The sequence below is a fragment of the Colossoma macropomum genome, unplaced genomic scaffold, assembly GCF_904425465.1.
Source record: "Colossoma macropomum unplaced genomic scaffold, Colossoma_macropomum, whole genome shotgun sequence".
NCBI lineage: Eukaryota > Metazoa > Chordata > Actinopteri > Characiformes > Serrasalmidae > Colossoma > Colossoma macropomum.
This window is the reverse complement of record NW_023494796.1, coordinates 22,765,648-22,790,428: the sequence shown is the minus strand read 5'-3', so window position 1 is coordinate 22,790,428 and position 24,781 is coordinate 22,765,648. Positions and strand designations below refer to the sequence as shown.

Sequence of the window (24,781 nt, the reverse complement as noted above, 5' to 3'; positions counted from 1 at the left end):
GGTTCATTGTAGAAAAATGTTCCAGCTCAGATTTTTTACAGTGGTGGTGATAGGAACCAGAGGGCATGGTGTCTAACATAGCCTTAATGCAAATAAAGCCATTTTATTTACTAAATTGACCAGTGAACCTACATGCCTTTTGAGGTTTTATATGTAATAGTGATGACAGTAAAATAGTGGTCCATCTGAAAAATTAGTTTTCTTTAGGGACTATTTCGTCTGTGTATCTCTCCGCCATATGTGTATTTAAAATGTTTGAAGCCAAAACCTTCACAAACTACAATAAAACTGTGTATCAGGCATCAGGCAGAGTATTCATAACCATTTTATGTGATAACTTTCTGTGAGGGAGCTTTTAGAGGCACTTCAGACGTCTGGCTCCTGTCAACACCACTGTGAACAATACTGAGTTGTTGAGTTTCTCATGAATGCAGTATTTCACATCAAACTGAATGATTTTGTTCACATACTAACATATTAATTATACAGGATGGGTGGAACTTCCTTCTAAACTGCATCACAGATGTAGACTCTGAAGATGTCTCTTTTAGAGGGCCACATAAAGAAGACTAATCAGTTTTAAGTAAATTCACAAGACATTGAGCAAGTTCTGAAACTTAAACTCAGGGTCTTCAAATTCAACAATTTTGGACCTGTTGTCATGTAGTATTTTATATATAATCGAATGCTTTCGAGAGAAGCCTGTACTAAATTCAACTCAAAGTGAATGAAGGGAATCAAATTAAATTCCATCTGACAGATGCTCAAGCCTGCTTTTAAGTTGCTTCAGAGAAAATCTGACTTTTTTCCTGTTTTTCAATAACATAAAAAACACAAAATGCAAATTTGACAATTTTATTATTTACTTCACAAGTGTATCATGTTTAATTTGCCTAAGTACACGTTTTTGGTATGTGGTCAGTAACCGAATGGGATTAAACGGACAAACACTTCAGCCCAGAGGCAGTTCTGTAAAGACGGTGTACAGTCTGGAGGGAGGAGAATGTAAAGCAGCCTCACTGAAACAACAATTCTGTAAACTTGCGGACCAACCAGCTGTGTGGAACTTTGTAAACTCTCATGTGTGATTCACATTTAGAACTGCATTTGGGCCAACATATTTAATAAAAATCACAAGTTTGCAAACATACCAGTCATCAAAACTGCATGAATACAGACACAGTTTAAACGGAGTGGATTAAGTCTTGTTCTGTAAGTTGTCTGATAATCGTCATGTTTGGTTGATGAGTCTTATGAGCACATTAATCATATACAACACTGATTTCATTGGTTGAAAGAGAAACATTTTTCAAAGCCATTGCATAAAACATTGGTAGTATAATTTCTTAATAAAGAGAATAAAAAAAAGACAGTACATGAATGGAAATGAGACAAACTGAATGTATTCACATGGTAACATTTTACTGAGGGGCAGCAAACGTAAGGCCACATGACACCTACATGAACATAAAGGCTGCTTTTGCCAATTCTGATGTAAATTCACCTCAGCAAGTCTTATGACAACTAACGCTTGTTGAAATAGGCCTTCTTCAGCGGTCTGTACACAGGCTTATGTAAGTGTCTTGTAGCCTTAGGAACGCTGCCCTTCAGTAGTGTTACCATTCACATTAACCCTTTTCATCATCCACTTATGATTCCTTTTTTTGCAGACAAATCTGCTCAGTGCATATTCATAACAATTTAGTGATCACCGACAACAGAGCATCTTCATCATAATATTACGCTCTTTACATCTGATTTTTCCTCTGGCTACATGCGTGAGTAATCAGCACTACTGAGGTACATACTAGTCTTCTGCACAGGATTAACATGTGTTTAGATGAGATTTATGTGTGTTTCACTCACTAGTGCAGCACAATACATCATTTTTAAAATCATTATCACAACTTTGTCCTCTGCCATGCAGTACAGAAAGCAGGAATGCACTGCAAAAACAATTTCTTAGCAAGAGAAAGCATCTTAAATGAAGGCCTGTATGTCTAGAATTTCCCATTATGTACTTGCCTTTGTCTAGTTGTCTTCTTTTATTGTGAGAATAGATTTCTAGTCATTTGAAAGTTTATAAAGTGATCGTATTAAGTGAAATATTAGTTCTTTTCAGCTAAATTATCTGCCAAGATTTCACTTGATAAAATGTCCATTTTTCTTCTATCCTGTTTTCATCACTTTGTCTTTAAGACGGATGTTTATAAATGAGCTGCGTTCTGTTTGTTCTGTATTCTGCTTTATATAAAAAAGCAGTCCAGGCTGAAACACTCAACAGAAACAACTGCCTTTTTTCAGCTTAGTTTCCATATAGGGACTGTACGGACTGAATGATGAATGGTAGATTTTAAAAAAGTTCACATGAACTCTGGGTAACTGGGAATTTTAAAAAGGTGAGGGAATTTGTCTTTTCTATGATATGAGCCCTTTAAAATAAGGTATAATGTGTAGAAATAGATTTAATAGATTTGTAATGTTATGATGGGAAATGTTAAAGATACGTATTGCCTACATTTCAGATGCCAACACTTGCCAAAAATTATCTAATCATCTTTTTTTCCAATAAGAAATTCTGCACACTGACCAATCTCAGATACATTTCTGAAAGCGCACTGTAATATTCCTGCAACTGTCAGAAAGCAGCCTAGAATGCACTCAAGTAACATAGATTTCTCCCAGTCTACAGACTAACTGATATTCACACAATTCGTACCAGAAAATCCTGCATGTAGATGGTGGATGGAACATGGCCATGAGACTTGAATGAATGCCCTACGTTTAGCCACATCACATGAAATGTTTAGCAATGCATTCATGACATCTTAAGTCGTATTACAACTGCAATAAATTGCAATATAATCACAATAATATTGTGCAGTCCACCTGCTCACTCTTTGGGTCTGAGGCAGCCTCGTCTCTGTAAATCTGGGAAATTTCGCCCCAAATCAAGCCTCACAATCACGCATACTAACAGACACTCATTCACTCAAGACATTATTAAAAATACAAAAAACAAACAGACAAACAAAAAGCTACAAACATAGTCTTTACATAGGAACTTACAGAATTTCATGTGGACACAACAAACACACACAAACTGGGCAGAAAGAAACATCCACACCTCAAACTGCTCTGACCCAACGAATATAGAATGAAGCAGCTGCTCCCTCACACATATAAAGAAGCATTTCACCAACTATTTGTATAGAAATGTAGCGCAAAGTCAAGTTTGGCCAGTTTGACACAACAGAGCAGGTGTTGGGTGCCATGTGCCCCCGGTGTTGGTCAGATCACTGTGTCTGGTCCCAGCAGCTCCTCCTCCACAACAAGTAATGCAGACCCCACTACCGGCCCTTGTTCTTCTTGGAATTTCCCTAGATGGGTCAAATGCAGAAAGGAAGGCTTCTTTAAATCAAACTAATAGACAAAATCCCAAACATTCATCTATAAGTACAAGGCAAGTTTTAGAAAATACACGCAATCGCAGTGAGCAAAATGTTTTCTGAATGCACAATATTTGCCTAGAAATCGACATGAAAGATTTAGATTGTCCCCATGGTGTACCTGTTATTTAAAATGAGAGTACACAGAGTAACTTAATATTTAATATCTGTAAATCAGGAATTTCTATGAAAAACATCCACAAGGAAAACTGGAGAAACTCATATTTATAAGTAGGGCCACCATAATTGCTGGACTAAAATCTAATTAAAATTAATCTGTGAAGGGCTCTGCACAATATTGTTCAATCTTTGACTGACTAACACTGCTTATTCAATTAATTATTCAATTAATTGTCAAAACAATCAGTAGTTACTTGATTACTGATATAAAAGACAGCCCTACTTATGTTATTATCTTGAATGAGTAGTTAAATGAAAAAATATGAAAGTAGTAAAAACTAGAATACCTTAAATACTAAAGGAAATTCTACCCACTTTAATAAAGAAACTGCACAATTAAATCTGTAACAAGCAACAGTCACAGAGAACCTGTTTACACCTACCATAAACATGTTTTGGTGATCACGTTTGGAAGTGTAAACTCCCCATGTGATCGGATTACAATTAACCACATTCAGAAGTGATCAGACAGATCTTTACCATTTAACTTTACCATTTAAGTTTTAACAGAATGCGGTTTCATGATCCGTATACCATCATGTGAGCAGCAATGCTCCTGCTTAACGCATTAACTAAAGATGGAGGATCTGCAAGGCTAAAGTTAGCCACAAACCAAGTGCCTTCATGCACTCCAGGCTGATGAAAGAGTCCAAGCCAAGTTTGTTGACTCATAACGGGAAAAGAGAAAACAAAAGTAAAGTGGAAACGGCGCATGTTTTGATGTGCCTTTTACACAGGAAAAGTACAGTCGGATCTTGTCTGGTGACACAGGGGACGCATTACAGTGAAAAAATGTAAATGGAATCCGGCCAAAGTTTATCTAGACACAATCTGGACACATGAGAATGCAAGGTGTAAACAGGCTCTCAGAGTGGTCTGATGAGAAACACTCTGTTTTAGAGAAAATGACCAAGTCAGAATTGTTCACAGTGGAGGTGATAGGAACCAGATGTCTGAAGAGTTCAATGCCTCTAAAAGCTCCCTCACAGTAAACTATTAGACAAAATGGTTATGAATACACTGACGGATGCCTGAGACACTGTTTTACGATAGTCTTCAGATAAGATTTTGGCCTAAATACTTTCATGGTGGAGAGGCATATGCAGGATGCTGTCAGACTAAATAGTACCCAATGGAAATATTTTTTGAGTTGTGACCGCAGGTTCCCATCACCACCACTGTAAAGAAATTGAAGTTGATAAGTTTCATTCTAACTCTGTTCAAATCTCAATGATTGAATTATGCAAAATATTAGAAAATCTGTAAGGAATAGGCAAAGTGTAAGGAGCGAACCTTGTTGCCTAATTTGAGCGTGTCGATCTCCTCTCGCTGTTTGCTGAGAGTTTCGTTCATGCTGCAGAGATGATCACTCATCATACTCAGCTGGTCTTCATAGCTCCTCTTGGTAGTGCTCAGTTCATCCTGTCCAACAAAGCACATCCATATGTTTGCATTTTGACTATAGATTTAAGGAGTTAATGGAGGTGATTAATACCCATTACATTTAGCATTTTTACATAAACTGAACAGTCTAAAGCAGTGGCTCAACCAAATATCGCATTTATGTAATTTTCATCAAACCTGAAATGTAGTCGCTGATCAGCAAAGACAAGTTTGTGTCTGTACTTTGCATATTTAGATTTGCACTGGAGCTGCAAGGCTAATGTAGGTAACAGGACATGCAGTTTGCACAATGCTAACCGGCTGGCTATAACCTCCCACTGCTTGCAGCTACATTAGCCTCATAAATTCAGTGTAAAACTAAAAAAAAGGGACACCAAATATGTCTTGGCTGCTTCATTACAATTGGGGTCGGATGGAAACTGCATAAATTCTAACAAATACAGACGTAAGGCCCTACTAACTATTTAACAACTGAAAGAGTGGCGGTCAGACATTTCAATTTCCGAATGTTTTAAAGCTGCCCAACCAATTATTTTTCCAGCAGATGGTGCTAGTGAGTAGCTCAGTGTCTGTGAGTTTCATACAATTGTTTTGTCATGTGGATCAAGGAGCTAGTGAAGATGCAGTTCCTCATTAGTGATGGCATTTTAAATGCACAAGTCAGCATATATTTCTGTTGGGAAGCTTTACTCTTGAATACAATGAGATTACCTGCAAGCGTGTGATGTTCTGATTGGCTTGCTTTACTTCCTCAGTTAGAGTCTCTCGAGATTTCTCTGCAATGGTCAGACGTTTAGCCAGTGCCCGGCACTACAGTAGAAAAACAATGATGAGACAATGATATTGTTATATTGTCTAGTATAAAGAATAAATATATAAAAATAATACCCTATTTCACATCCCCTCCCACCCCTACTGTCATTAAGTAAAAGCTCAGCTAGCTCAGAGACTCTGCCTCACTAAAAATCATTCACAGTACTGAAGGAATATGCATCGAATTCCAATTTATTTAAGCTGAGTTCTGCTGCATAAAGCTATCAAATAAGTAGACAGTGGTTACATTTTAAGGCCCCCAGCTCAATTCAGAGTGTACCTGCTTTTTCGATGTGAAGCACCTCATGGACTTGGCTTGCAACTCACTCACATTTAGCAGGCTTAAAATTCTCCAAAAGGAGGCCTCACTAGCGCTACAATCTTGTGTTTCACTACGTCTTGTGTTTTCTGTATTTTTACATGAAGTAAATGGGGCTCCCTCCAAATGAGATCAAATAATTACAAGTGTTTTAGCGAACAAGATACAAGAACAAATACACACAAGGTTTTCATAAGACTGTTAACAACCACAGGAAAAAATACAACAAAAATCAGAATATAACAGAGTATCAGAGTATAACAGCAAACAGCATTCAAAACGTGGGCTGCAATCAAACCTATTTTTTCTATCACACCTGTCTGCTTGCAGCTGTAAAAGAAGGATATGACTTAGACTGAAAGAGGAAAAGATGAGAAAAAAACAATAAAGGCAAGCTGTCTCCAGCAGGAAACCAGATGTACATGCCATTCAATAGTGCTTTTATTAATTATTTCCTGTGAAAACAGCACAGACAGCTGTGATGGACTATTTACTTTTTTATCTTTCTAACTTCTCTCTTCCTGTTGAGAACCGAAATTAACATGTCCTCAGTAACCATCCTAAAACCTGAAAGAGGCATTTAATGTTTTCAAATTTGAACTTCCAACAGTTTACCTACAGTTTAGGAATGGCTACTCTGTTAAATTGATTTCAAAAGACAATAAGGAAAAAGCCCATGTAAATCTGTACATCCTATAGCAGATATCCTATAGTTGTAAATGCTATAGTGATTCATGTGGCCAACCTATGATCAGTCAGTCTAAGATTTAGACTGGCCCATGCAGTCACAGCACACAATAAAAAAAAAATTCTGATTTAGCTGCTCAGACTGAACATAAGGCAAACAACTCTAGAGAAGAGGAAGAATGGAATAGCTGTGGTGGAGTTTACTTCACATACTACATCCTCTAATCCCAAGAGGCGTTACTCACTGTTCTAATCTTTGCTCATTGTGTAATTTATAAAGAAGAAAGTTAGGGGAAAAGCCCAGCTCTGCTCACCTCTGCATGAAAATGCACAGCTTTGCTGTCAGACATCTGAAGTTGAGTGGTGAGCTCAGCTACTCGCGTCATGTAGTGAGTTTTGATCAGATGTTCCCGGGACTCCTCATCTCCAACCTGCAGTACAGACAGAGGCATGGGTCAGGCCTGCCTGCTAACTAGTAACATCATTATTACACCACAAAAATCTCATTAAGTAATATGTAATCAAATTTAACATCTAAATCTTGCAACATCTTTAAGACTATAGTCTTACTACAAAGGCGAGAGCTAGATGCACTTCCTGTCGAGCAGCCTACAATAATTTTAAAGCCAGCAACTGCTCAGAGCACAAACATAGTGAGGAAGTGCTAACCCCTTAGGTAGCTTTGTAAATATGACATCTGACTGCTCCACAAAAGTAAGAAAATCATCCCACTATCTCATCGCTGAAAGGTATAAAAGGTAAAAGACACATTTCTGCCATCCATAGTTCAGCCAATCCTAGAGGATCAAGATTTGAGTCGTTCCAGGTATATTTTAATGGATCAGGTATCGGCTGTATTAATCCTGATCCAATTCCAATTCCTATTTCTTTTCTGCACTCTGTTTACGGCACTTTGGTAGACGTGCCTCAGCAGTGACGCATGATTTCAGTGATCAACAAGCGGTTTAAATGTACAGTAGTGTGGAATTATTACTGGACAGTAAAAACGTGTAATACATATAACTATGTGTAAACAACGAAGCATAAAACATAAGTGAACAGCTATTATGCTTCAACACTATTGTATACCATTTAAGCATCATGTAGGTAGTCAAAAAAACTAAGCAGACAGTTTAAAGTATATCACTATGCACATTAAAAATGCTATAATTTCAGTGCATAATTTTAATATAAGCTTTAATGGGGGTCAAACTAGACGATAATCAAAATTAAACATAATATAAAAGTCAGTTTTATAAATGTAGCCCAAAGAAACAAATTGTATCAGAGTTACATTATGCATATATTAAAAAGGAGGCAATTTTACTGTACTATTAATTGGCAGTTTAGAATATCTTTCACTCAAAACTGTGGCTGTATTATATATACAATACAAATATCAGATAGGATCATTGTAGGATGATACTCAACATTAAAGTACTTGGATCAATTTGGGACAAAAAGTTGGATTTGAACCTCTCAGCCTCTATCAGTAGGAAGACCATCTAAAGTCCAAATGAGTAACTTAATCTAAAGAAGTGCTAACTCCTGCTGAGAGATATATATCATTCATACATACAAACACAACATTAATATTAAATTTCCATGCTCTTTGTACTTACAATCTCATTGGTGGGGGTTGTGGTTAGCATTCCAACCTGATGATTGAGAAAATGAAATTAAGATACTTATCTGGATTCTAAAACATATAAAGGCTACTTAAACTAAAAAAAGTTTATTTCAATAATTCTGCAGTTTACCGCTGAAAGTATGCAGATCCTGGATAAATACGCAACAAACATAATGTATAGGAAGTCATTAACTGGGTGACCCAGAAAATTCTGTGAAGAGGTTTTGAAAGCCTGGTCCTGCTCAGTTGTGCAGTTCAAAAACCTGCAGCTCTTTGGTGATAAAGCCCTTGAGTAGCACTAACCACACTGGTGCTGTGAGACACCTCTCCGCCCGTCTTCTCTTCTGTTTCTGGGTCAGTGCACGCTGGGGTGAGGAAGCCAGTCTGGGAGGAGGTGGTGACACTGTCCCCCCCTAAAGCTGCCGAAAGTTGGGCCTCCAGCTCGGCTATGCGCTGGCTCTCCTTCTCCAGCCTCACTCGAGCTAGCTGAGCCTCCAGCAGCCAGTGCTCCTTCTCTTGCTCCAAACGAGCAATCTTCTCCTGACTCTGCTGTACCTGCAGAGGAATGTGCTTGTGTGAGACTGTGTGCAGTAGGGGTGGGTATTTAGCCCTTTTTTGCTATCTAAATATATGCATTTTCAAAACAGGCATTAGGAACAGGTTATTCATCTCACAGGAGATATTTCTGAGGAGATTAGATGTAACATAATTCACTTGCAAAAGAAGGAAGCAGAAACTCAAAGCAAAATAAGTAAAAAAAAAATAATAAATTATTGAAACCTAAAAGAGAAAACTGACTTAGCATTTATATTTGATATTGGTGATATTTATTAACTTTAATGCACTTCTGTGTAATTTTTGTTTTCTGCTTTTTTATGATGCTGACAAATTAATAACTTTTCTCTTAAAATCTAATCTCTTAAACGGCCAGGATCTGCCGGCAGGCCTAAAGTTTTATTACTTACTTTTATGACCTAAGAGTAGCTCAACCAGTTTGCATTAAAGTCTCTGTAATTACTGAGTAATAAACCTTAATATGTAATAAAACTGGCATTTTAAGGGCTTAATGGCCATTTTTGACTGGAAATTAAGTAAAGCAAGACTTTTGCACAGTACTATAAAGTAAAAAAGGCATAATAAACAACTTTTTATTTTTTTCCAAACTGGTGTTGTTAAAAATATTTCAATTTAGTATGAAAGATATTCTGAAAATTTGAACTGATACCAACACTCATTTTGCATTTTTAGTCAAGCAATTTTTTTTAATGCATTTGGCTTAGTCAGTCATTTGCATGAGACTACCAATTACTGAAGATACCCCCTACCATGGTTTTAAAAATGGTATCAAATATCAGCACTTTTCAAAGTACTGTATAGAAACTGAAAATCCCAGTACTACTTCAAACAATCTACATAACTACCTAAAAGGTGGCATATCTACAGTCACCTGTATACGTTTGAACTCCCCTAGTCAATCTACATATTTTGTTGATTTTTTAAGTGAACACATCCTCTACAGGGAATAAAGTTTTAGTGCATAATTCCTGTTTTTCTGTTTAGATTAATGTATAAAAAAAGCCAAAATATAAAAATGTGCCATAACTTGTTTTATTTTTTTCCCCCAGTATGTTTTATTCAGTAACTAAACAGTAATTGTGCCTTAAATGAGCAGAAGTGTGTTTCCTGTAGAGGATGTGTTGATGTATTCGCACTTAGAAAATCAACAATCCTTGACTTTTGACCATATTACGATTGTATATGCCATCATATATGTCGAAGAAGTACCTTTCTTTTCATAACTGTTTAAAATCTCTGCAGGGCTTCTTTGTTTTTGTTCTCATATCTCATTAAGTAAACAAATACTAAGATGAGTTTGGATACTAACAAATACTAAGGTGAGTTTGTACTAGGCCACCCCCAGTGCGCTGGGTGAATTTCTGATCTTCTATCCAAAGACAAAATTCAGATGAGCCCATATTTTATTTTTTGCACTCTAAAGACAATGTAGGTAGAACTCCTCCAGTCCACTGGAGAGGAAGAGCAAAACACCAAAATGAGTATTAAACTCAGAAGTACCTGCTGCATCAGGCCCTCCCTGCTCTCCGTGGAGCTGGTCAGGATGCGGCGGTTAGACAGAGCCTCTGTGTATGGGACAGTCTCTGGTCGTGCCTAAAACCAAAGAGAGGCATAAGCAGTGAGAACTCCCTTCACAACCACAACACAAAAAAATCACTGGCTCTCACAGTGTGGTTTATGCCATTGGTCAACCCACCGTAAGCTTATTTCAGAATAGAGACTTTCTGTAATTACTTTCAAAATGAAAGAAAAAAAAATCTAGAGTACAGTGCTTCCCAGATTAATATGGTGGGATACCAGTTTACAACACTTTAACATGAATTAAAATACATAATATTTTTCTTACACAATAAATCCAATCAATGGCATAATGACACGTAACAGTAAACAGAAAATTGCACTGACCCTCCTAACAGTGAGAATGTAAGCAGAGGTCTTCTTCTTGTTACTAAGCATGCTCTCTGCTTGCAGTGGGTTGAGGCTTCCAGCACCCCCTCTGGGCCCATAACCAGCCGATGAAGCAAAGAAGTCAAGATTGTTGCTGAAAAATGTGGCAATCTGGAAAAAAGGAATGAATAAATAACAATAATAACTATTCCCTGACAGGTATTATATGCATGCCTTTTACTCTCAAACGAAATTCATACAATGCTTTGGAGGCAGGGCATTACAAGAACGATTGCTTTCAGCGTGACATTTGAAACAGCATCAGAAATTAACATTCTGAATTTGATTGTTAAGTGAATTTTTAAGCTTTATGAGGGATTTTTTTCAAAATGTAACAAATTAGACAAGTTTCATTTGACATTTCTGGGGTATTTTTCTAACTTTTGATGGCATTTTTGCCCAAAGACCCCATTTCACACTTTGAGGAACACTGCACCACTTTGACAATGACCACTTTCTGAAACAAGTTGGTGTTCTTTAGTGTCCCCTGCTGGTTCACCTTGCCAGTGCTGTTGGTCAGAGAGGCCAGGGAAGAGAGTAAGCACTCATTGGTGGTGCGCAGTTTCTGGGTGACAGTGGGCAGCTCCTGCTCCAGAGTTACTTTCTGACTGTAGTGCTTGGAGAGCTCTGTTGATGAGGTAAAGAAAGAGTGACCCAAAGAAAGAGAGAGTAAAAAGAAAGCGAGAAAGACAGAGAGAAGTGACACACAATAAGCTTGAGCCGATTGAGGATGGCATCAGAAAGTGCAAATGGAAGTGCAGTAATCCATCTAGCTGGAATGTGTCATTGTAGAGAAACTTGAATATAATCAGAAACAGAATTGTTCACACTGGTGATGATAGGAAACAGATACCTGAGGAGTTTAATTAAAAGCACCCTCAAAGAAAGTTATGACAAGAAATATTTATAAATACACTGTCTGACGCCTGAGACATTGTTTAAAAAAAAGCATAAAGCATATTTTTTTTTAAAGGCCATTCATGGTGGAGAGATACTTCTTGAACACTGTAAGGAAAAACAGAAGCCAAAGAAAATTGAGTGTTTTTGGATTTTTCGGTATTTTATATTATCAAGTTACATATAAAACTCACAATGTGCACATGCAGGTTCACTGGTCATTTGATAGCAAATAAAATGGATATATTTGAGCTGTACACATTGGGAACCAACACAAAAAAAATGGTTATATTTGTGTTGTACACATTGTTACACCTTGTTCCTATCACCACCACTGTAAAGAATTCTGAGTTGGTAAGTTTCCCACCAAAACTTATTGAAAACTTTATTTATACCTCAATTAAGGAGCACATCAGAATTATATCTGCATCAGCCCTCAGTTCCCACACTGGTCCAAATTTTGAAAAATCTGAGTTTACACTTCGGACAACATTCTGTCTGCAGCTTTAAGATGAACAACAATAAATAATATCTGTCATGTTTGTAATCTGTGTATTCAGATAAGTCTTAAATCATGTTGTACATGAACGTGGGCTTAAATAAATTCAAAATTGAAGTTATATCAAAGTTGTCAAATACAAATCCTAACAAATCCTATTTACAATAGAATCCAACATAGCCCAATAACTACAATAGGCTATAAGAACAGTAAAGGAACAGTTAACCTTAAACTTTGGCCTGTATTTTTAACAAGAAGTGATTTACAGGCTATTAAGTGTGATTTATTGACACCAACACAGTGATATGACGAGAATGTTTTGGCAGTTACTATGAAACTGCAACAGTAACACAGTGTCAGTCCAAGCTTAATATAGCAGTAAGGCTCATTTCACACTATCTCAGCGTAGTGAAAACAGCTCATGTCAGTCTAGCTAAACCGAGAGGTTATATTCAGCGGGAATAACTCGTCTCCACTGCGCTTTACCTCAAGTGTGCCGTCATTGTAGACAAGCATACAGTGCAACAGAGAGCTTGTTTTAATCTAAAGGTGATGCAACACGCCTCACAACAACAGCTCACAAATATTGCCTATCTAGGACAGCACACCAAGTAACTGATTCCCTTTATCTGGCCGGGAGTCAGATCGCCTCACCCTTGGTGGTGTCATGCAATCCGTGTAAGCAGGCAGCCAGCTGGGTGAAGACAGCGCTGGAGCTACTCTGAGGCATAGCATCCGATCGCACACCTGCCAAAAACATATACGTTTTCAATGAAGATTAATCAGTTCATTAATCAACCAATTAAAATATCAAGTAACAAATCGAACACTGACAGTTAATACTGTCACTGTCCTAACAAAACCATGCATCTCCACAACGGAAATGTTACAGAAGAAGAAAAAAACTTTTATTATAAAACAATATAAAAAGATTATATTCCAACTACTTTATATTCCAATTACTTCTATTTTTATTGGTCAAATGTCGTTAACAAAAGTTACATGGTTTTGATAAGACAGCGATGATATAACACAGCAGAAACAAAACCACACATAGACCCTTAGAAGAGCACAATCTATAGAGCCTTTCACATAGAGGAGGACATTATGACTTTACCAGCTGCATGTTTCATTACAAAGAGAGCATAATTAGGACCGTTTAATTGGATTTAGTATATTGCAGCATGTAAAATGCTGAATAAAAGTAGCTCAAATCATACTTTTTGACAGTATTTGTTTAATGTGGCACTGCTGGTGCATACTGTTTGTTCCTCCTTACCAGACCTCAGGAAAACTAAACACTGTGACACAGATCAAGCACTATGCAAATTTTTTTAAGTATCATCTTACTGTATTTGTTCCATTTTAACTCACCCCTACTGTCAAACTATACATGTTTTCTATTATTTTCACGGTTGTTGCAAGTCACAGTGTTTTGCAGATATTTTGGTGTAAGTCAGAAAGTCTGATGGGGGTCATTCTAGCAAATTTTTTCTACAACTTGACAAGATGCATAATGATTAGCTGCGCTTTTGTGCCAGTAGTACAGGACTCACTAGGTAAGGCTAGAAGGCTGATATAGTTCTGCAGCTTCTCAAAGACAGCAGTCAAAGCCTTCATGTCATTCTGTAGCTCACGGTTCTTAGCGTTTAGAGAAGCTGTACAGAGAGGTACATCGCACTCCTCCTCAAGGCTAGAGAGTGAGAAAGAAAGACAAAAAAAGAGAGAGACAAAGAGACACAAAGTTAGCTAATTAAAATAACGAGGAGGGGATTTGTGGTTTTTGTTTAAATACATCGTCACTGTTGGAACAAAATCTTGCATCTCCAAAATAGTAAGTTTATCAGAGAAGCAAAAACACGATTTTATTCTAAATAATTATTCTAAGAAAATTTCCATGATGCAGCCCAAAAATAACAAAAATTGATTTTTTTTTTTGACCTGACGATATAAACAAAATAGAAAAATTACGTATACTCTTATTTTATGCAAATACAGAGAGAACTGACCTTTTAAGCTGATAAGGCAGGATCTTCTGCAGAAAGCTTGTGTAAGTAGAAAAGGATTTGGAAAAGTCCTGCAGTTTGCTCACTGTTTCCTTCAAATAAGAAAACACAGGAGGTATAGAGATGTTTTCAAAAACATGTAATATGAAGGTGAACGTGGTTCTAAACATAAAACAAAGATGCTTACCAGTACTGTGACTGTGTCCTCTGTGATGCTCTGATGTACTTGTAGCAATCCATCCTCTAGGGGACGAACATATGCTGCGTTCTCATGCAAATACTGAGAGAACTGCAAAGAGGAAAAGGCATAAATGGCAGTTAAATTTGTTTATTACAATAATGAAGAAGTGAATAAATCTCAGCGCAGGCATAAGAGGATGGGGAAGGGGAAGACGCTACAAAAACAGAACTAAATTTAGGTAGGACAAAAAAGCGTAAACAAAAAAGTGAATACAAACACAAAAATCCCTAAGCATGTATGTTGGTAGTGGTGTCTACCTTCTGGTTGAGGGGAGATATGGATTCAATGGAAGAGTCCAGAGGGTAAATGTGGACCCTCTGTTCCGTGTACGAGTGAAAGTTGAGGAGGGAAGACACCAGATCTTGTACAAAACTCACAGCCTGCCCCGCCGCATCTCGAGCTTTCAGCTATAAACACAGTAACAGGATATTAATCTCTTAAACCTCACTATACACCACCCTGACTTTTTAACCCTTATACGGTCATCATGTTTTTGTTACTCAGTGGTCTAATGAACCCACTGCACTATTGCCGTTTCAAATAAATACAGCCATAACAATTTATGTAAAAATACCAGATGTTTAAAATATCACAAGTGGCCAGTGTGGGGTTCTCCTTCAGCAGCTGTAGCCAGTCAGCAGCCTGCACATCTTGTCCACCCTCTCTCTCTCTCTCTCACACACACACACACACACACACACACACACACGATCGATCAGGCACAACATTATGACTGTCCTATATCCTTGTTTCTACGCTCATTGTCCATTTTATCAGCTTCACTTACTATATAGGTGCACTTTGTAGTTCTACAATTCCAGACTGTAGTCTATCTGTTTCTCTGCATACTTTAAGACCACCATGGACCACCACAGAGCAGGTACTATTTGGGTGGTGGATCAATCTCAGCACTACAGTAACACTGACGTGGTGGTGGTGTGTTTGTGTGTGTTGTGCATGTGGATCAGACACAGCAGTGCTGCTGGAGTTTAAACACTGTGTCCTTCATCAGTGGTCACAGGATGCTGCCCACAGGACACTGTTGACTGGATATTTTTGGTTGGTGGACTATTCTCAGTCCAGCAGTGAGAGTGAGGTGTTTGAAAACTCCATCAGCACTGCTGTGTCTGATCCACTCATACCAGCACAACACACACTAACACACCAACACCAGGTCAGTGTTACTGCAGTGCTGAGAATGATCCACCACCCAAATAGTATCTGCTCTGTGAGGGTCCATGGTGGTCCTGACCACTGAAGAACAGGGTACAAGAGGGCTGATAAAGTATGCAGAGAATCAGATGGACTACAGTCTGTAATTGTAGAACTACAAAGTGCACCTATATAGTAAGTGGAGCTGATAAAATGGACAATGAGCACAGAAACAAGGAGGTGGTCATAATGTTAAGCCTGATCGGTGTATATATACAAACACATATATACAGACACACACACACTAATAGCAGGACATGTAGGAACAGAACAGAGCAAAGGTACACAGCACCTCCACACTTTTATTCCCCATAGGTTCATCCCAACAGCACATGTGTAATATAAACGTGGAGGGGTGTACAGTGTGAAGGCACTGAAAATGTGATATTTTATATGTTCTTCACAGAAAACGAGCAAAGGCCAAGGAATCTGGGGTTGAAATCATAATAAACCGCATCATTTTTTCTTTTGGCAAACACTGAAAATGGGTCCCACAGACCCGAACAGAACACAAGTGTTAAATATAATAAACAATGTATTACATGTAATATTTTTAATCACCACACTTCCTTACCTGATGTCTTCTGTTGTGAGGGGGAACATTCAAGCTGTTGTAGTCATTGTATTCTTTGGAAAGAAGAAAATTAAGCGGTTACAAAAAATCTTACATATTAAAAAAAATCACCTAATTTTACCTACAGTCACAAAACAATGGTAAATCATGAAAGATATTGTATTCTGTGATTTCAGAGATCACCATTTATTTAATTTTAATTCAAAACAGCCATTAAGTACAACATTCCGCTATTCAGAAATGAATGTGCTTAAAGGCCGTTTTGACTGGAAATCAAATAAATGAAGGGTGGTCTTTAACTTTTATAACTGTGTGTCTCTAACTTTTAGTGCATGGCAATTCCACTCATGAAACAAGTGCACAGTGAAGCTCCATGAAGGCTATTTTATCAAGTGAAAGGGTGATGCACTACTATACTAACTGGTGTCATTGAAGGGCACTTTCTCCTGGATCACACTGCTGTTGTGTTTCAGCTGACTGCTCAGCTCAGTCTGATACTTCCTCAGCTGCTGCTGGCTACACAAACACAAGGAGAAAACACAGTCAGATCCAAGCTAACACATGTACAGATTCCACTTTCAATTTTGGGCATTCAAAAAATAAAAAGAGAAAATGATTTGGAGATGATTTAGATAAATAAACAGGAATTAAAACAGGAATCCAACTATGTATTCTGCTTTAGATTAGTGAAAGGTTAAATGGTCATATGCAATGGCAATATGTTATAACTACTCACAGGCCAGACTTCACCCAATCAGAGTGTTTGGTGCATTGTCCAGACATTTGTGACCTGCTTAACCTACTACAGATATCAGATGCTCTGTGCACATTTGGGCAGAGACTATGTTATAACTACTTAAAAGATTTCATTAGACTTAAAAGGCCTTTTATAGATATTTTGCTGATAACTGTAAGCAGTAGGTAGACTACATAGTATGAGCGGATTTAATGGATTAATGAATATAATCGATTTAACATAAAAACCTTGTTCCAAGCTTTTTAAAACATGTAAAAACACTAGTTGCTCTCTACAATGAATGAACGTTTCATGTTGGAGCAACAAAATGCCCAAAATGACTTGGAGGAAAATCTCATTACATTAATGTACATTGAAGTTTTATTCCTTCCCCAGTAAAGTTCCCATTTCATAGACAAAAGGTTTTGTTAGGACAGTGATCAGATGCTGAAATTCAGGAATAAAGAAAATTGTTACATACCACTCTTCAGTCCTGAGTCTGCACTCCTTGGCCTCCCTCTCCAATGTCTGAGCCTTAATCTACAAAAGAACATTTTCAGTAACACAACGCTGCAGTTTAACCTTTTGGTAATGTCTCAATCATGTTATGGAAAAAGATGCCTTGACTATTCTAAATAACATCCAGGTGCTTTGCTCAGTCCCTGTTTTACACATCCCTTCAACCTATTCTAATCTTTTCGCCATACCTCCAATCGAGCCTTGTCGCTCTGCAGTTTCTCAATCGTGTCCATGTATTTGCTAGTGAGGTTGTCAACAACAGTCTGGTGCTGCTCAGCATCCTTCTCCAGCTGCTCCAATCTGGCTCTTAGCTGTGCCTCCTGCTGGCGGTGCAGCTCGTCTGCCTCGTAGAACTGAACGCAGATGAACAGAGGTTCAACTAATAATTTATTCCATAAGTACACCATACATTCAGAAGCTTGCAGGCTCTCCTATGTAGTGAACTCAGCTACTTTAAGGTGCACCCACTGCTGAGACAGGCGCTCAATTGCGCACACAGTTTGTATAATATCCATTGAAAAACAGTCAATAGAACACAGATGATCCAAAGGTCACCATGCCCAATGCCAAGCGTTGGCTAAAAGGGTATAAAGCCCAACTGCATTAGGCTAAGGAGCAGTGGAACTGTGTTATCTAGACTGATGGAGCTCCATCCAATACCTCTGGGATGAGTTAGAGTAGCTTTCCAGATCTAATCATACATCATCAGTACCTGACCTCACTAATGCTCACGAGGCTGAATGCAATCAAATCCATGCATCAATGTTCCAACACTGAACAAAAGTAGAGGCTGTTACTGCAGAAAAGGGGGGCAAATTCCTTATTAATACCCTTGATTTCAGAACAAAAGTTGGATCAACTACAAACAACATGCCTGAAGATATATGCATGCATGTCTGCTAAAAACCTGCCAAAACCTTTATTATTTTTAACAAAACAAAATTCATACTTAATTCATCCTTTTTACTAAAACAATAACTATTAATTTAATATTTTATAATATAAATATTATAATAATATAAATACAAATGACAAACCCAAAACATTGCAGTGCAAAGAAAACAGTCGCTAAGATAGTCCAGTTCAGGGGTGCCTACAATGTATGTTTTGAGGGCCTGAAGTATAATGTTTATGGTGAACCCGAGGGCCAAAAACATCATCACGAGTGGTGAGGTTGAGAACCAAATGAATCGTAGTTGAGAAAAAGCATGCTTATCCCATCAAAACAGAATCTGTTTGTGGTTGTTCAACCTCGGCAGCACTGGTAAGTGGTCACACCCTTATATAGGCTTATTCATTACCTACCTGAATGTGAAGCCTTTCATTCTCCTGAATCTTCTTCTGCAAGTCCTCATCAAACACACTCTGGGTCTGAAAACTTGGCTGGGAGGGGGAGTCTCCTTTATTCTGTTAGAGGAACAGAAACATGCACTCAAATCAAGATAATATTTGACCTGGAGCCTGTTTGGACAGATTCTGAAGAAGAGTGTGACAGCAGGACTAAATCAATTCTGAACCTGTCATTGATCCTAAACAAGCTTTTGGTGGGCAGCTGTAACACAACGACTAAACAAACTGGAATTAGCCAGAAACAAACAGAATACAACTTAGCAAACAAGATGGGCTGTGAAATGTTTTACAGATTGACTGAAAAAAAAACAACATTCAACATTCAACATTAAGCTAGTAAATACTGAAAAAGCCAGGCTGAACCTGATAGTGTGACAGTTTTCCGGCTCTGCACAGCAAAAGGTTACTACTTTTTTGATGGAAGGAGTGGCCAATGTTAAAGCAGTGTTCAACAATTAAGGTTATCGCATATATAGCAAAATAACAGTCTATTGCTTAAACATTGCTCTGGATTCAACTTTCTGCCAAACTTACCTTGCTCTTCTTGCCTTTGGCCTCACTGGTCAGCAGCTCCTCCTGCAGCAGCTCCACTCTTTTGGCCAGCTGTTGGTTCCTGAAGCTCAGGCTGTCCATCTCTTGCTCAGCCTTTCTGAGGCACTGCTCGCGCTGCTTTAGCTCCTCCTGAGGCAAGGTGGCAAACATAAGGGTATTAATGCATGAGATGGTGAAAACACACTCAATTAATTCTCCATAAAACAAAATATACTTCTAAAAACAATAAGCAAAATAAATTGCTCTTATAAAAAAAAAGTATACTGGAATTAGGACTGCACAATACACCACGTCATTTGTTACTGCAGTACTGGCCTTTACAGCAGTGATATCCTCAAGACTTGCACTATGTAAACAAACTCTCTAACAAATCACTAAATGTTGTATTGTGTGCTGTGAGCATAATCTTAATTTTAGTCAAAATAGCACAGGCCAGGCATTAACCACGTCACATTAATAGTTCACCAACATGAGCGTAATATATTGAAAGGCACTTCACAATTACCATTCAGTATTCTGTCCATATTGTGTAGCGCTAATTAGAAAGAAGATGTAACTGGGCTACCTTTAAGGAGTTGGAATTGGCCTGCTCATCCACCACAGCCTTCTTCAGAACCTGGTTCTGTGCTCTGAGCTGTATATTTAAAAAAAAACAAACACATTTACAACAGTGATATCTCCTGTACGTTTCACTGTATCTAAAAATTAAACTTACAGATTAGCAAAGAAAGCAAGCTCAAGCTTTGAAAAGAGTCAGGAAGCAGGACGCTGTTAGCAAAGTAACAGCATTCCAGGAAATACCCTGAATCCCCATGAAGCCAGCCCATCAATTATGAAGCACAGGGCCTGCAGACTCAGCATTTTTGCCACATGACTACGCTCTGGTTTACCTATTAATTACACAGGAAAGTACTGTGCTTGTGCAAAAACAGAGTAAATACATTTTGGGAAAAAATAAAAACCAAAAGCTCCAAAAGAAAAAAATTTGGCAGGTTTTTGATAAATTCAGATGCACAATAAAATCAGAACCATATCGGTATCGGCAGAAACTGGTTTTAAAAAATAATCGGCAAGAGACAGACATTTAGATTTCAAATATATTATATATTATTATATATTATGATATTTCAAAACAATATTTGATGATACATCTGTTGTATTGGGAAGAGCAGAATGTTTAGGCGTCGGCATTTTTGTCATTTTACTACATTTTGTAACCCTAAAGAAAAAAATATTAGATTTCTCTGTAGTGCTAATCCACATTTAGACCCAATTTCCATTTTATAAATGTTTATGTAGGCCTGGTCAACATGACAATATATATCGTTATCGTGATAAGTCACAATTCAATATGCTTTCCTGAACATGTCGTGCATATCGTCAGTAGGTGTAGGACACTGACCAACTGCATGATTTAATATAAACAGAGAAAAATTAATAACGTTTAACTGAATTTAGTGCAACACAGTTGGCCAAACACTGAATAAACATTACTGTATTCAAAATGTTTGATTATTTTTTTTAATGTTGCACTACTGGCTCTTTTTTTCTCAGTTCCAACTGATCAGAGGTCTCAAAATATAAATATCATCATGATATGTATTGTGAACATTTCTTGAAGTATCGTAATATTATATTTTTGTCATATCAGCCACCTCTACCTTTATGTATCAGCATTGGTGGATACTTATATGAAAAATATATGATTTCACTCCCTACAATTTCTATATCGGTGCAGCCATGATGATAAACAGTTGAAAGCTGAAAAGAAAAAAATTAAATTAAATGGTCTTAGAAAGTATGTTATTATACCGTAGTATAACAGGTGGCACAGATGCCTTTCCCTAATAAATAACTTTAACTATGTGTAAAGAAAGATGAGTTAGTGTGTACAGTCATTTCTGATTTGGATGTGTTGTCACTGCTGATGAGCTGAACCTTTATACACTGAAGTCATTCACATACATCACACATCAACTCTAGATGTCAAAACCACAAAACAGCTCCCTTACATGACACACTCTTTGGAAATCAAAAGCACTTTACCTTGGAGTACTCTTGAGCCAGCTTGGTGTACTTGGCTTGGAGGTCTGCAGCCATTGTGTTATCCAGATTCGTAAGCTATGTACAGTAAACTGTTCTGAAATGCTTAATTGGACTGTCTGCTCCAGCAGCTTCTGAAACTCGGAGTTCAAGCTAAACGATGAGTAAATTCCGTTTTAGCCTAACCACAGGCTGACCACAGATACGCTAAAGCATGTCTTTGGCAGACAGATAACAGGTTCAAGCCGAAGTCATATAAACAGGATTGCAGTCAAACAACTGCAGGTCAGAGCAGACTAGACTAGACTAGACGGTCATAGACGCAGCGCTGTGACTAGCCGGTTATTAGCTAGCTAGCAATAGCTGAAAACATTTTAGTGACATTTTTAATCAAGTGTTATGAAATAAGCCATGACAGCGGTTCCCCAGATATTATGACAACATATAAAACCAAATAAAAACACAGCAGACCTTCGTTTCACTGGTTATATGCCAACGCGAACGTTACCTTCGCCTGAAATCGCTACCGACGCTAAAGTTAGCTGGCTAGCCAGAGAGCTAAACAATAACACTGAAGACTGACGCCTCCTCGAAATATTTTCGAGTGGACTCTTATCATAAAAACGAATTACAAATCACCACAACTGGTAAATGTGTTCAGTAAAAGGATGTCGTCGTGTAGAAGAGTTATTTAAAGGCAGTGGGACAGTTTGCGATGCAGGTAAATTCTGATGAAGCTAGTGGAAAGTGAAGTTGTGGTAACGTGACCGCTCCAAAACAATTTTCATAATACAAGTAGCTCAGCCGGGTTATTACATGTAAAAGCCCGTTTTCGCCACGGAAGAAAAAATATATACCTGTTTAGTAAGTCATAACAGCGAGACAGTTTTCCGCGATTTAGTCTCTCATAATTATGACTGAATGCCTCAATCATTTACTCTCTCATAATAATGAGAAAATAATGAGATGTAAGTCAATAATTTGAGTTCTTAAGTAATTATTATGAGATACTAAGTCATAATTATGAGAAAGTAAGTCATAATTATGAGATATTAAGTTATAACTATGAGATACTAAGTGAAAATTATGATAGAATCTCATAATTGATCAAGTCATAATTATGAGATAATAAGCCATAAGAAGATGCAATGTCTTGATGAGATAGGATTTCATCATTATGATATAGCAAGTCATAAAAATAAGATGCTATGTCATAATTATGAGATAGTATGTCATAACTATGCAAAACTTTTTCATTATGATTTACTCATGGCTATGTATATTTTTCCAGTGGCAGAAATGGGCTTCCGTAATTATATGTGGTTTACTTTAGTCTCAGGTATCTAAGATACAGACTGCATCTAAACAAAGCCAGAAACAGTAAACCACCAGTAGAAGTCCATTCAGCGGTGCAGTACGTGTCTTGTCACACGTCTTGAATTGGCCCAGCCCAAATAGCTCACTGTGAAGCTGTTTAACATTTTCACTGTTGCTGTAAGGCTGCAGAAAACGTTGTTTCTCTGATTTATAGCTGGTGAACTCTTAATAAAACTCACTAAATTGTCCTTAGCCTGGCTGTACAGTTGTATTAAGAAAAACCTTTAATTGGTATATAACATTTGCATTGTGTAGAGGTCCCTTAAGCTTCAAAATGTTCTTCACACTCCCATCTCAGCTTCAAAAATGGATCTTTAAAGAACAATCCATTGCCAGTTTCTTTAGGGAACCAAAAGTGGATCTTCTGTGGCACCCACAAAAAAAACCTTGGTAACTTTATTTTTTTCTAGAATTTAATGTGATGTTTTTCATGCTATCTAATATTCTGTAGCGCAGCAGAGAATCCCTCAGTTTCATTAGTTTTACAGAATTCACAATATTTTACACTTTTTGCCTTTTTTCCATCAGTGTTCCCTCACTACACTACCCAGCATGCATTACACAAACATCTCATACAGCCGTTGTGAATCCCTCCACAGTGACAAAGAAATGCACTGATGCTGAGACTATAAATACAGATCTGATACCTGGCTTTCTATAAATAACATTAACTATTTGGCTTCCTCCTGCATTAGTGAGCTAGACAAGAAAAATTTCAAACACCTCGCCCTCATGTATCCTCTCCAAAGATACATCATCAGAAGGCTTTAAACTGGAAAATGTCACTCTAGAGACTACTGCAGCACCGTAAACAAGCATGTTTACAACAGATGTGGTGATGGTTACACTTTCCATTTTGGCCGGAGTGTCTCTTTAGGAGTGCATCAGGGTGCACTAATACTCTTTCAGGTGTACTTGTTTAAATTTATGTCTTTTAAATAGGCTGTTTAAAAGACAGTGTCAATGTGTAGGTTTGCTGAAGCACCATATGGAATGAGGGAATAAATGCGGACCAGACTCAGGAGGAATCAGGACCCCCACAGGACGAATAGAGAGCAGGTACTGTTTGGGTGGTGGATCATTCTCAGCTCTGCAGTAACACTGACGTGGTGGTGCTGTGTTAGTGTGTGTTGCGCTGGTCTGACTGGATCAGACACAGCAGTGCTGCTGGAGTTTTTAAATACCTCAGTGTCACTGCTGGACTGAGAATAGTCCACCAACCAAAAATATCCAGTCAACAGTGTCCTGTGGGCAGCATCCTGTGACCACTGATGAAGGACACAGTGTTTAAACTCCAGCAGCACTGCTGTGTCTGATCCACTCGTACCAGCACAACACACACTAACACACCACCACCATGGCAGTGTCACAGTGCTGAGAATGATCTACCACCCAAATACCTGCTCTGTGGTGGTCCTGTGGGGGTCCTAACCACTGATGAATGGGGAAAAGGTGGGATAACAAATCATGCAAAGAAACAAATGGACTACATTCTGTTGTAGAACTACAAAGTGCACCTATATGTAAGAGGAGCTGCTAAAATGGACAATGAGTGTAAAGACAAGGAGGTGCTCTTATTTTAAAATAGACCCTCTCCAGTCTTTGACAAAAACGTGATTAAAAAATTTTAGAGTAAAACACAAAATCAGGGAGGGTCTCTGAGAAATCTGACCATTTTCTCTCATTGATAGAAAGGGGTGGTGGAAGGAGGGGTAGTAAAAGATGATGCTATTGATGTATATTTTTTACCCACCTGTTGGTGCACAGTGA

The 24,781-nt window shown here is 37.9% G+C and overlaps 1 protein-coding gene across 1 annotated transcript; it reads right to left on the bottom strand.

The window, feature by feature from the left end:
• Positions 1–841: 841 nt before the first annotated feature.
• On the bottom strand, positions 842–22,420 carry ppp1r21 (protein phosphatase 1, regulatory subunit 21). Its single transcript, XM_036583136.1, has 22 exons — positions 21,638–22,420; positions 20,157–20,225; positions 19,574–19,720; positions 18,995–19,096; positions 17,878–18,042; positions 17,652–17,710; positions 16,856–16,950; positions 16,435–16,487; positions 14,906–15,055; positions 14,595–14,696; positions 14,411–14,499; positions 13,958–14,094; positions 13,056–13,148; positions 11,505–11,632; positions 10,964–11,116; positions 10,559–10,651; positions 8,786–9,037; positions 8,475–8,510; positions 7,167–7,283; positions 5,745–5,843; positions 4,923–5,051; positions 842–3,380 (listed from the first exon to the last, which is right to left on the bottom strand). The coding sequence occupies exons 1-22, from the start codon at positions 21,689–21,691 to the stop codon at positions 3,351–3,353; spliced, it is 2,352 nt and encodes a 783-aa protein (XP_036439029.1). The 5' UTR covers positions 21,692–22,420; the 3' UTR covers positions 842–3,350.
• Positions 22,421–24,781: the final 2,361 nt, after the last annotated feature.